The sequence below is a fragment of the Apodemus sylvaticus genome, chromosome 19 (assembly GCF_947179515.1).
Source record: "Apodemus sylvaticus chromosome 19, mApoSyl1.1, whole genome shotgun sequence".
NCBI classification, from domain to species: Eukaryota; Metazoa; Chordata; class Mammalia; order Rodentia; family Muridae; genus Apodemus; species Apodemus sylvaticus.
The window spans coordinates 48,732,842-48,746,258 of NC_067490.1; the positions used below are offsets into that span (position 1 = coordinate 48,732,842).

At 42.1% G+C, this 13,417-nt stretch overlaps 1 protein-coding gene across 3 annotated transcripts in view; it reads left to right on the forward strand.

The window, feature by feature from the left end:
- The window catches only part of Hace1 (HECT domain and ankyrin repeat containing E3 ubiquitin protein ligase 1), a 117,050-nt gene that overhangs the window by 21,146 nt on the left and 82,487 nt on the right, over positions 1-13,417 (forward strand). For 2 of the 3 annotated variants that reach the window (XM_052163469.1, XM_052163470.1), the window contains exons 5-6: positions 1,497-1,572; positions 11,191-11,322. In XM_052163469.1, the coding sequence (XP_052019429.1) occupies positions 1,497-1,572; positions 11,191-11,322 (208 nt within the window). The other variant, XM_052163471.1, reaches the window with a different exon arrangement.

Genomic DNA, 13,417 nt, shown 5'->3' on the forward strand with positions numbered 1-13,417 from the left:
TTATTAAGTGTGTATTCCATACTTTCAGGAATCTTGAACAGGTATTATTAATGAAGGTGAATTTAAGATAAATACCGGATAGTAGCTAGGAATGGAGCAAGTTGGAAGGGAGTTTTGTGAGCAGAACGAAGTGTGTAGGCAGTTCCGAAATGCACAGAAGACTTATTTGAGTAGGAATCAGGAGATAGAAAATGGACCGAGCTCCCAGCTCTACTAGAAAATAATGACTATCAAAAACCACAAACACAAAACAAGCCATGGCTAGGATGTGGAGAAGTGGGACACAGGCAGGTGGCAATGTGAAGTGGTAAGCTGCTGTGAGAACGGTGCGGTAGTGCCTCAGACACTTACGAGTAGACGTGCAGCACGACTTAGCCTTTGCACACCTAGATATACTCAAGAGTCAAAAGCCAGGTTCAAAATGTTCTTGTTACAGAGATATCAACATTGTGTATAATGTTGATAATATGTGTAAGATGGGGCGGTAGCCAGGTACCCATCAGCTAATGAATGCATGGGGAAAATTTTGTTGATACAAATAACAGAATAGTTTTAAATCCTAAGACGAAAGAATTTCTGATGTTCCAAAACATAGATAAGTCTTGAAGACTTTATGATAAGTAAAATACCATATAGATCTGTACACTTAAAAATGGTTTAGGTGAGCATGCCTTCAGTCTCAGTACTTCACAGGCAGAGGCAGGAGATCTCCATGAGTTTGAGGCCAGTCTGGTCTACGTAGTGTATTCTAGGCTAGCCAGCTATGGCTGTGTATTAGACCCTGTCTCAGAGAATCAACCAACCAGCCAAAAAGGGTTTAAATGATAAATTTTATGTTAGGTATATTCTACCATATAATATAATTAAAAAATGTGGATAGAGAGGGGTACATATATAATGTAGTATTCTACACAATTCTCTGATTGTGTGTCTTAATCTTACTGGAGATTGAACCCAGGGTTTCAAACATGCTAAGCAAGCGCTTTTTCACCCTGTTATACTCCCAAACTTGTGTTTGTTACAACTTTTCTTAGTATTTTAAACATTTTATAATGAAAAAGTAGATACAACATTGTGGTATGTGCTCTGTCTATTGCTAGTCCATTAGATGTCTATGTTTTTCAATTCAAATGAAGATTGCTATTCCATTTAGTTAGCCAAAGCTAGAAATTTCTAGTAATTTGGTTTACTTAGTAAAGTTAAAAATTACTCAGCAATCTGAAGGACAAATTTGTCCCAATGAAATGAAAACAAAACAAAACAAAATGGATTGTGTCATTTCTTTAAGCTGTTATTTGTGTCATAAAAACAGTTTGTATTTTATTTCAGAATAGTATGTATTTCTATACTGGGGCTAGTTTGAAATTTTAGAGAGCGCTGTCTGTCATCTAACATTGGTATTTGTAGTTTAATGTTGGTTCTGTTTAGTGTCTCAGTGAGACGGTTGTCCTTGGACTCCTGTCACAGTCACCTGTTACTGCCCTTTCTCTTTTCAGACAGAAGAAATGCATGAGTAAATTACTGGAGTACAGTGCGGACGTCAACATCTGCAACAATGAAGGCCTCACAGCAGTACGTGCTATCAGTCTGATTCAAGATTAAAAAGATACCCTAGAAAAAATGGTGAATGTGCTGCAGATGCAAATTGTAATCCCAGTGTTTTTTCAAGTTACATCTGTAAAGTGCTTGTGAGGTCTACAGCGAGTTTATTAAGGGAAGTGATGTCCACATTCATCTCAGCTCTTCTTTAGGGTCATAACTTTCATTTATTTTGAAGCCTTATTCTTGTTTTTGTCAGTGACTTTCAAGGGAGTTTTCCATATGGGGTCAGGGTCAGGGTCAGGGTCAGGGGCATTTCAAGTGCTAGAACTACATAGAAAACAAAATTAATTCAAGGAAAAGAACAAGAGCTGGAAATTGTATGTCTCTGTGGAAAGGGTCACTGGTAACAAAGGATTGAGAACTCACTATTCTTTTTACTCAGGTAACCACTGTTAACATCCATTTTTTTTCAGGGCTGTTTTATTGTATTTAAACTGGTAGTTTTCAAAATCCATTTTATTCTTACCATTTTCCATGTAGAAATAAGTTAGTATAATCTATGTCTTTTTTTTTCCTTCATGAAACTGGTTTTGTGTTTTCCTCAAAAAAATGAGTTGGATATGCTTGTGTGGCCTCTAGAATTGAGCCGGGCGTGCTTGTGTGATCTTGCCTGGGCTTTCTGTTGATTCTGTTGATGCTCTCCTGGGCTTCGTGCTCCTTCTGCTGGTGGAAGCACGTGCTTCTTTGCCTGCACCACCCAGGCCTGGTCACTGCAGTAGGGATGTGGTACGACCTGATATCAGAAGAGTATCCCATCTTAGGTTTTCTTCATGAAGACTGCGTTAGTCATTCTGCTCTGTGTCTGTGCCTGGAGAAGTGCTTGCTGGGATATTGACTGGCATTGCACTCAGCCAGTGCACTCGTTCATGTCGGTCTTTGATTTCTTTCATTAGCATTTCATACTGCTGTACAGGGACTTTGTGTCCCTCTTAAGTGTAAACATTTCTTGTCTTTCCATTTTCTTCAGGGCACTTTCTTCTAAGTGTCTGTCTGTCTGTCTGTCTTTCTTTCTTTCTTTCTTTCTTTCTTTCTTTCTTTCTTTCTTTCTTTCTTTCTTTCTTTCTTTGGATTTATGCAAAAACTAGAAAAAATATTTTTCTTGTGTGTGTACACACATGTATCTGAATTGTGTGTGTGTGAGTACAGGCGTACTCTTGGACCATGGTGTGCATGTAGCTGTCAGAGAGCGAATTTTGAGAATTGGTTGCTGCCCTCTGCCGTGTGAGGCAGTGCTTCTCTTGATTCTGTTGCTTTGCAGCATGCACCAAGGTAGCTTGCTTGTGAGCCTCCAGATTTGTTGTCTCTGCCTCCCATGTTTCCCAAGGAGTGCTAGGATTATAAGTGTGTACTGCTACATCTGTCTTTTTTTTTTTTTTTTTAGATTTATTTATTATATGTAAGTACACTGGAGCTGTCTTCAGACACACCAGAAGAGGGCATCAGATCTCTTTAAGGATGGTTGTGAGCCACCATGTGGGTGCTGGGATTTGAACTCATAACCTTTGGAAGAGCAGTCGCTGCTCTTACCCACTGAGCCATCTCTCCAACCCTACATCTGTCTTTTTGTGGATCAAAATCATGGTCTTGAGCTATCACAGCAAGTGCTTTCACTCTTTAATTTCTTGGCTTTAACTCTTGACTTCTGCAAATAGTGTGTGTGTGTGTGTGTGTGTATGTGTGAGTGTGTGTGTTGTTATATCCTACAAGCTTGCTGAACTCTTAATAGTTTTTTTCTTATGACTTCAGTGACATTTTCTATATAGATAATATAACCTGTAAGTACAGATAATTTTTTTTTCAAATCTCAAATTTTACTCTATTTTTTTTTGACGTCTATTAACATTTTGACCTTGTTTGTTATCACCAGCTGGCCTTTGCTACTTTGCAGGTTCCTCTTTTTCTACCCTGTATCCCCCCCAGTTTCACCCTCTATCTGCTCAGCTTAGCTTCTCCTGGCTCAGCTGTCTTCTAACAATGTCTTCTGCACCAGGTGACTTCTCTTCTCCTCCTATTAGCCTAATTCACCTCTAGCTGATTTCTCTTCTCTTTAGACGAGCCCAGTTCTTATCTTCACCTCAGCTGGCTTTAAAAAACAAATGCTGTTCCCAGTAATCCAAGAGGCAACCAACACTGAGGGTTTATCAGACAGACTTTTGACTACTTTGCATGTTCTTTTTTTCTTCCATCTTTCCCACCTCTGTCTTTTCCACCCCATAATGGGGAGAGAAAGAAAGATATGGGACATGCGAGAGAAAGACACTCATGATAAAGTCAAGGGTAGGAAAGGGGCTAATATCATTAGACTGCTTTCTGTGAATTAGGGGCGTCGAGTTCCTTGGGACAAGTTTGATCTCTGCCATCAGGATAGCTAATTTCTTTTTGTCTCTTTGCACATGGTTACTTGACAAACTACAACCAACAGTAACCAACAGCATCCGACCATCAACTGGCCATCCAGCCCCAACTCTCAGGGTTCTAGCATTTATATATCCTCTGAAAAGTCCTTAGGATCCCAAATGTCACATACTCCAAAAACTATCTGCAGCTGGAAAATCATGCTCTGTTAGAGCACTGGGCAAATTAATAGAGTCCCTGAGCAGTGTGTTCATGGGCCATCATAGCTGCAGCAGACCCTCCTTCCTGCCCCAGCCTGCAGCCATAAGATGCCACTACAGGAGCTGTCAAAATGGCAGCATCTGTCAAAACCCCCTTGCCTCCCATCCTGCTGCCGTCATGAGGAGCAGTCTACGGTGGCAGCACCTCCTCTCCTCCTTCCCTGAGTAGTTCCACAGAGATGATGCCCTTAGCCAGAGCTGCCTGTGGCTAGAAAAGACTTCCTTTCCTAACCTATGTTCTGATGCAGGGAAACGAAGATGCAAAAACAAAACAAAACAAAACAAAACAAACCAGCCACCAGTCTGCAAGCATGGAAACCCACCAATCCCTGAGCTTCTTATAAAACCTCACCTATTCCTCCGCATGAGAACTCACCAGTCCCTGAGCTCCCCAAGCTCAGAACTTGAATTCCTACCAATTCTCAATCTGGAAATCCCTGCCCCTTGTTCAGGCCCTTACTGTCTGTCCCCGGGATCGGGCAGCCACTCCTGGGTGTGTCCCTCCACTCCATGGACCCTCCAGGTGTCTTATGAGATTTGCTGTCTGGTGTAACACTCACCTGAAGAAGACAAGAAGCAAGGAAGAGAAGAAGAGAAGTGAAGACAAGGAGCAGCTGGCGAGGCTCCTGAGCTCCTGAGCTCAGCTGGGGACTCCTCCCTGGGAGTGCAGGGCCTCTGCTGGGGCGGCTTCTCTTAGCTGTGTGGCTCCTGGTCTCCCGTGTCTTAGGATGCCCTTCCACCGGGACACTGTCCCACCTCACAGCTGTGTGGCTCCTGAGCTCCTGAGTCTCAGGATGCTTCTCATGGGAGTCCTTCTCCCTTCAGAGCTGTGTGACTCATGTCCTCCAAGTTCCAGGACACCCTTCCGTCTGAGCAGGGACACTTAGAATAGTCACCCACTGTAAAGCACACCCCCCGGATAAAACAAACACATATTCCCGTAACATTTCTATGTTTTCAAAGAAAACCAAAGTCTCACTATTCCCTTCCTTAGTCCTCTCTGGCCTGTTTTTATTCATCTTTCTAAAATGCATTCAGCATCTTTTATGTTCTTAATAAAATCCTGAGGGAGTGTCTTACAGAAATTTGTCTTTTGTATGCTGAGTTGGTTTGATTCTAGGGCACTGCTTGGAATTCAGAGTGTTTCTTATTCCTTCTCCTCCTCGTAACTGGAGAGATTTCCATCTTCCTTTCCTGCATGTATGTTGTGTGAGGGTGTCAGGTCCTCCGGGACTGGAACTGGAGCTACCATGTCACTGCTCGGAATTGAACCGGCTTGTTTGAAGAACAGGCAGCGCTCTCTACCTCCAAGCCATCTCTCTCGTTCGGAAGCATCTTTTGATAGTTTACTGAGGAAATCATTGAGTGGTAATTTTTTTGTTATCTTGTATATCTGAATTTGGCTCTGAATTTGTTATTTGACTGATAATTCACAATAAAATTCTAGGTTGGACGTAATAGTTTTCCCTTAGTATGCTTAGAGTATTGCTTTGCTGTGTTCTGGTTTTCTGTTTTTTTTTTTTTTTTTTTTTTTTTTGAGACAGAGTTTCTCACTGTAGCCCTGGCTGCTTTGGAACTCACTCTATAGACCAGGTTGGCCTTGAACTCAAGATTCACCTACTTCTGCCTCCCCAGTGCTGGGCTTAAAAACACGTGCCACCACTGCCTGGCTTGGTTTTCTGTTTTTAAGTTGGGTGCCATTTTGTTTCTTAATTCTTTATATGAAACTGGTTTTGTTTGTTTGTTGTTTTGTTTTTTTCCTAAAAGTGTATGTAATCTGCTTTGTCCTGAGCACTCTAAAATTTCACAATATGTCTTGTTTGTATGTTTTATCCATTTGCTTCATAATTCTCAGACACTATTAACGTAGAAACCCATGGAATGGGAACTCAGGACAAAATTACATTAATTTTAACTTTGATGGTTTCTTCAGCCCGTTCTGTAACTCTTATGTTTGGATATTAAGCCTCTCAGATGGGTCAATTTTAGTGAAATACCACTTTCTTTTTATTGTTTCTCCATTTCTTTCTGCATGCTTTTGGGGGACTTCTTCAACATATTCTTTTGAGTTTCCTTTTGATTTTTCATGTCCCTGTCAGAATATTGATTTCTGAAAAGTTGTTTTGCACTTTCCTTTGCAAAAATTAGTATAACATTCTTTTTATAAAGGGTACACTCATTTTGTCTTCTCTTTGAGAGTATTAAAATGAGTTTTTCAATATTCATAGTTACATTTTTCTTTTACTTTTAGGTTTTGGTTTTGCTTGTTTTATATGCTGTCTTTCAAATTAAAAGCAGTTTAAAAGTCCTGTCTGCATTCATGTTTATTTCATAGAGGCTTCTGAGTAGGATGGTCTGTTTGGATATTTGTCTGTGAAACCTTCCCTTGGTGTTGATTTTCGTAGGTTGTTAACTTTTGAGCCAGTCCAATTCCTTAGAGAAACTATCAGGAAGATGTTAGCACTGGCTAGAGAAGAATGTCAGTATTTAGGATGTAAACTTGTATTCAATCTTCTTTTAAAAATGTGTTATGTGCTCTTGATTGACTTCATGTGCTCAATAACTGTAATCTATAGATCTCTTAGTTTTCAACTCTCTTTTAATATTTTTCCAGATTAATGAGGGTTTTTTCCCTGTCTTTGTAAAGTTGGTAAGTGATAGGGATCCAAGAGTCTTAGGTTTATTAAACAAATTTTCAATTGATGGGTTTTTAGTTCCATCTTTTAATGCAAACGGCCCATACTAATTACTAATTCTGAGGCCTTTGAGGGGTTCTCTGGTTTAAATAAATGCCTTCTTTTTTTTAAATTTATTTTTAAAGATTGATTTGTTTTTAAACTATACCTATTAGATGCTTTACCTGCATGTCTGTATGCCTGGTCCCATTGGAGGCCAGAAGATGGAATCGGATCCATTGGAACTGGAGTTGGTTGGCGCCACATGTCACTGCTTGGACTGAATCTAGAGCCTCTGCAGGAACAGTGTATGGTCTCGGCCCCTGAGCTGCCTCTCTCGCCTGCTCAATGCGCCTACTTACTCAGCTGTGCTCTTACTTGCTTAGGATTCTGAGTTTTTGGTTTTTTAAGACAGGGTTTCTCTGTGTAGCCCTGGCTGTCCTGGAACTCACTCTGTAGACCAGGCTGTCCTCGAACTCAGAAATCTGCCTGCCTCGGCCTCCCAAGTGCTAGGATTAAAGGCGTATGCCATCATTTGTTCTGACATGACAACAAATATTTTGTGGCAAGATAAAAAGTAATGCCTACCTTCTAGCTTCTAAAACTTCCATTTCTCCCATGTCTTGATGGGCAGGTTCTTTAAAAAACTTCTCTTTTACTGTTATTTTAGAGGGATTGCAGTTAGGCTGATAGATGAATGTAATCAGTCTGCACTTGTAAGATAAGTAATTGTATCTTAATATTTGTAATGGAAAAATCAAGTGAAAAATACATATAATATTTAGTCTGAATTGTTTCTCACCCCATTAAAAAAAAAACTTTTTATTGGTTCTTTGTCCTTCCCCTCATACCTGCCCTCCCCCCTTGCAACCTCCTCCACAACAGAAGGAAATCTCATTGTGGAAGCTGTAGTGTGTCACAGTGTGCCCCACAGTATACCCTTTTGTTCACACTGTTTGCTTGCAAATATTCATTGCAGTGGTTCCTTGATCTGCTGGGAGACCACTGGCTTCTGTTACTCTGTCAGTACTGGAGCCTCACCAGGCCTCCTCTCAGATACTGTGTGTCACAGAGATCCTGGAGCCTTGGATCTGTAGGCTCCACCCCTCATGCCTTCCAGCAGGTCATTGATGGGGCAGATGTTGGGGTCGGCCTACTCAAAGCCTGGACCTGCACCTGAAAGGTATCTGAGCTGGTAGGCCTGCCAGCTCTCCTGCTCTCGTGCCCTGAGGGCTAGCTCTCTCCCCCAACCAGGGCCAGCTCTACTGTTGTAGGAGGCAAGGGTGAGGATGAAGGAAGGTTCTCTCTCTCTCTCTCTCTCTCTCTCTCTCTCTCTCTCTCTCTCTCTCTCTCACACACACACACACACACACACACACACACACACACACACACAGAGTCACACAGCAGGTGAGTTGCAGGCCCAGCTTGCCCACACTCACATGCTCAGAGCCAGTTTTCCTGAACCAGGATCTGCTCTACTGTGCTGCCCAGGTGAGGAGCAGGGTCTGTTCTCCCAAGTGCCGCAGCAGGTGAGGGGCAGGGCCAGCTCTCCTGCTCTCATGACCCTATTGGGACCTTCTCTCCCTCCTCAGTGCTACCACTCAGCAGACATGCACCCTTGGGGCAGGTCACTTGCAACCCCCACATCCAGGGCCAGCTCTGCTGTGCTATCCAGGTGAGGGGCAGGGCTGAAGCTAGAACTTGGAGCCATAACTGGTTCTCCACCTGTGTGGCTCATGGCTCCTTGGAGAGTTGTGTATTGGATCATACATGCTTGCCTGTCATGCTTGCATTATGATTGATAGCCATGGCAAAATCACAGTCATGAGGAAGCAACAGAGTAATTGCATGGTTGTGAGTCAGCACAACATGAGGAACTGTTAGAGGCTCACTGTTAGGGAGGCTGAGAACTGCTGTGCCTCGTGGTAGTTTCTGTGCGGACTTGTCTTTGTGCACTTGACAGGAGTCAGAGTCCCTGCCAGGACGGAGGCTCAGCTGAGGATCCTGTTTACCTCTGCACCCGTGCTCCAGCTCCCTTCCCTTCTTCCTTCCAAAGCCTCCTGCCTACCCCTCCCTAGCAGTCTTCAAATCCATGGCCTCTTTTTTTCACGAGTTGTTGTTATGTGCATGTATCTGTAGGTATATACACATACACATGGAGCAGTATCCATTTAAATGCTCAAAATGATCCTGGTGGCGGCAGCGTGTACCCCGATAATTACCCTGATATATACACAGTTTTTATATTTTTATATTCAGGGCCACTTTTTGACCTCTATGTGACTAATCCACCTCCCCCACCCCGTATTCCCAAGTCATTACTTACTAAAATCTGTATTTTTTTCAAATTCTTTTTTTATTTGATATATTTTTTATTTACATTTCAAATGATTTCCCCTTTTCTGGCCCCCCACTCCCTGAAAGTCACATAAGCCCCCTTCCCTCCCCCTGTTCTCCCACCCACCCCTTCCCACTTCCCTGTTCTGGTTTTGCCCTATACTGCTACACTGAGTCTTTCCAGAACCAGGGGCCACTCCTCCGTTCTTCTTGTACCTCATTTGATGTGTGGATTATGTTTTGGGTATTCCAGTTTTCTAGGTTAATATCCACTTATTAGTGAGTGCATATCATGATTGATCTTTTGAGTCTGGGTTACCTCACTTAGTATTATGATGTTCTCCAGCTCCATCCATTTGCCTAAGAATTTCATGAATTCATTGTTTCTAATGGCTGAATAGTACTTCATTGTGTAGATATGCCACATTTTTTGCATCCATTCTTCCATTGAGGGATACCTGGGTTCTTTCCAGCTTCTGACTATTATAAATAGGGCTGCTAATTTTTATCTTTGCTGCCTAGGACCCAGTCAGGCAACTTTCTCCTACGTGTGGGCCAAGCCCCCTGACTCACACCTTCTCAGGCAGGCTGTCTCCTCTCCCCCACCTTCTCCCAGCGTGGCCGCTCTCCTCCCTGTCCTTCCTTGGTTCCTTGCCTGGGGATCCTAAAAGTCCTGCCTCTGTCTGCTCTGCTCAGCCATTGGCTGGGGCATCTTTATTTACCAGTCAAAAGCCAACTAGGAGCAGGGTCCCTCAGTGTCTTTTAGACCTGTGGATTCTCTTGCAGTTTTGGGGACCCAAATTAACATAATATAAGCAGCATTAAACCAAACCCACACACACATTTACATATATGCATGCAAGAACAACACATACACATATGCACTCATGCACAAAACCTGTTGAGTCCCTTTACTGCTACTTGTATGTATGTTTTTAGGGCTGGCCGGTTGGCATTGGACTACCTGTGTTGGTGGACTACCTTTACTGCTTCTCACTTGGCTCCATTGCCTTTATTTCTTTGGGTTTGAATGAGGTCAGCATGTTTGATTAGTGGGCAATATGGAGGGTGCAGCCCACTGCAGATGGCAGGCCTGGGCTGTGTTTAAGAGCAGGTGAGCAAGCCAGGGGAAGCAGGCCAGTCAGTAAGCAGCATTCTCTCATGGTCTGTGCTTGAGTTCCTGCCTCCAGGTTTCTGCCTGGGTACATGTCCTGACTTCCTTTAGTGGTGGACTATGATGTGGAACCGCAATCCAATAACCCCTTTCCATTTCAGGTTGCTTTAGTAGGTGTTTTATTACAGCAACAGAGAAGCATTTTGAGACATGCTTTCTCTGTATAACATAGCCCTAGTTGTCCTGGAACTTGTTCTGTAGACCAGCCTGGCCTCTGCTTCTGCCACTGGGCTTCTTGTCACTTAGGCTAGACTCACGTGTACTGTGTAGCTCAGGTTGGTCTTGAATTCCTGATGTGCCTGCTCCTACATACCAGATGCTAGGCTTCCTTGTTTCCTCCTAGTTGGAAATTTCTGATATCTCTGAGTAGTATAGGTTTTTATATTTCTTTTAAAAATTGTTACATATTTTATTATTAGTGTAGTATATATTTGCTATTTATAGTGACAAGAACTGTGTTGTTTTATTTATATATGCATTTGCTCCTGGGAAAGGAAGAATACTAACCTATTTTCTCTAGCAGTAAGCTGTTAGGGGCCAGTGCCCTCTAAGGAGCAGGGCTCTTGGTGGTCTAGGCCAAGGGTACTTATTGCATCAAGTCCTTCAATTCTTGATTTTATACTATCTGGTGATATAGCCAACATCTTGATGCATGTGTTTTTCTCATGTAAATGCAGGGAAAAGCTATTACGGTATCTTTAGTTTGAATATGTGCTCAGGAGGGAAATAGTGACTCTGAATGAAACTTCCTTGCACAAATGCTAATAACAAAATGGCTTCACAGATACACTGGCTGGCTGTGAACGGGAGGACAGAGCTACTCCATGACCTTGTGCAGCACGTCACGGATGTGGATGTGGAGGATGCCATGGGGCAGACAGCGTTGCACGTAGCCTGCCAGAACGGGCACAAAACGGTAAAGTCCCCTGAGGATGTTAAGAGAGTGCGTGCTTTGTTTAAGGAGGCTGCTACAGGGAGTGCATGTACTGTTTTAAAAGCGTTTGAGTTCCTGAGAAGGTTTTCATCTTGCATATCTGGGAACATGCTGCATCATAGCAAAATACTGTTTTCCATTTTGTATGGACTTCTGATGAACATTCTCTTCTGGGAAGAGGGAGTAGCGAATAGTGCTTTAGCCTTTGTTTAAAATATGATGTTATTTCTGATTCTACTTTAAATAAATGACTACTAAAGTTTTTAATTATGTCTCTTTACATGTATTTTAAGCAATTATATTTAATCTCAGTTTTAACAAGTACCAAAACTTTTTTTGTTAAGTATCAATTATGCATTTAGTCTGTAAGGTGAATATTGATACTGCTTTTTAATATTTTCAGTTGGATTATCATAGTTCTGTTTTCTCCACTTGACGGAAGTAACTTCCTGTTGGCACATTTCTTTTGCTATTTATTTGGATTCTTAATTCCTCTACCTCCCTTCTACCCTTATTCTGTCCTAAGCCCAACCCCCACACCAGGTAGGAGAGAAAGAAGGTTAGAGGGAACAGGGTGATAGATCTCTGTCAGCAACAAAGTAGACTACCTGCTGCTTAGAAAACTTAGGTTCCTTAGGGCAAGTCCAGTCTTTGTCTTCAGGATATCTCCAGTTTCCTTCTTCTGTAAAACTGCTACAGCAGCAACCAGGAGCTGCAGGGAGGCCATCAACCTTCATAGGCCCTCTCAGGACTCTCTCATTTACACTCTCTGCAGAGTCCCCAGAATTGACCTATCTGCAGCTGACTAAAATATCAGCATGCTAGTGACCTAGCGCATGAGGCAAATGATATTCACCTGCTGTACCATACCTGAGATTAAAACAAAATCATATTCATACAGCATTCCATACAAAGTTGTCAGTTCTTTGTTAAATGTCTGTAGTGAATCGTGCATTTGTCCTGAGGTGTCATATAGTCAGTTCACAGGTGGTAGCTTGTCCATGAGGAGACTCCTGCTTGGTATACAGATGTGGAGCATAAGGTTTTAGATTGCCTTTCTGATTTACTGTATTTCCTGTTCTGTTTTTACTGGTTTTTCTTTCACATTTAACCTGAATGATAGAATCTGATCTCTTTATTTGCCAGTTAACCATAACGAACCAAAATGAGCAGAAAACAAAAGTCATTACCAGCAACACAAAAGTGTTTGTGTACATCTGCATAGAGGTGCTCACTTTGTTTTATTTTTTGAGACAGGGACTCACTATGTGGCTCTGGCTGATAATGAGCTTCCTTTGTAGATGAAGCTGATCTTGAATTTGCAGTAATTTTCTTTGTCTCTTGAGTGGTGGAATTAAAGGTGTGACCACATGCATTTACACATTTATTTATTACAGTTTATTTATTACAGTTTATTACACATTTATTACACATTTATTACACATTTATTTATTTATTTATTTATTTGTAACTCTCCGGCTTATCTATTTTGATGGAAAACAGTATTGGGATTTAGATCTATTTCTCTTTCTGGTTGTGTGTGTGTGCGCACACGCGCCATAATCATGTATGCATGTGTACACATAAGCTCACACAGCCTTGAGTGTTATTCCTTAAACTACCATCCTCTTCATATTTCTCTCATTGGCCTTGAGTTCACTGAGTAGATGAGACCAGCCTGCCTGTCCCTGCTTCCCAATAGCAGGGGCCACCATACCTATAGGTTTTTTCACAGGGTACTGGCCTTCTTTAAGATGGTGAGGCCGAAGTTAATTTGTGTTTAGTAAGGGCTGGGGGAAAAGAGGGATGCAAGATCTTTTTCTTGAACTGTCTCCTGAATACACCCATTTCTTTGAAGACTTTTTGTTTGTTTTCATCACCTGAAAGATATCTAGGCATTCTTTTTGTTTTTTTGTTTTTTGTTTTTTTTTGTTTTTGCTTTTTCAAGACGGGTTTCCCTATGCTGCTCTGGCTGTCCTGAAGTTGACTCCATAGACCAAGCTGGCCTCTAACTCAGAGATTTTCCTGCCTCTGTTGTGGCTAAAGGTGTGTACCACCACCTCCTGGCCCAAACATT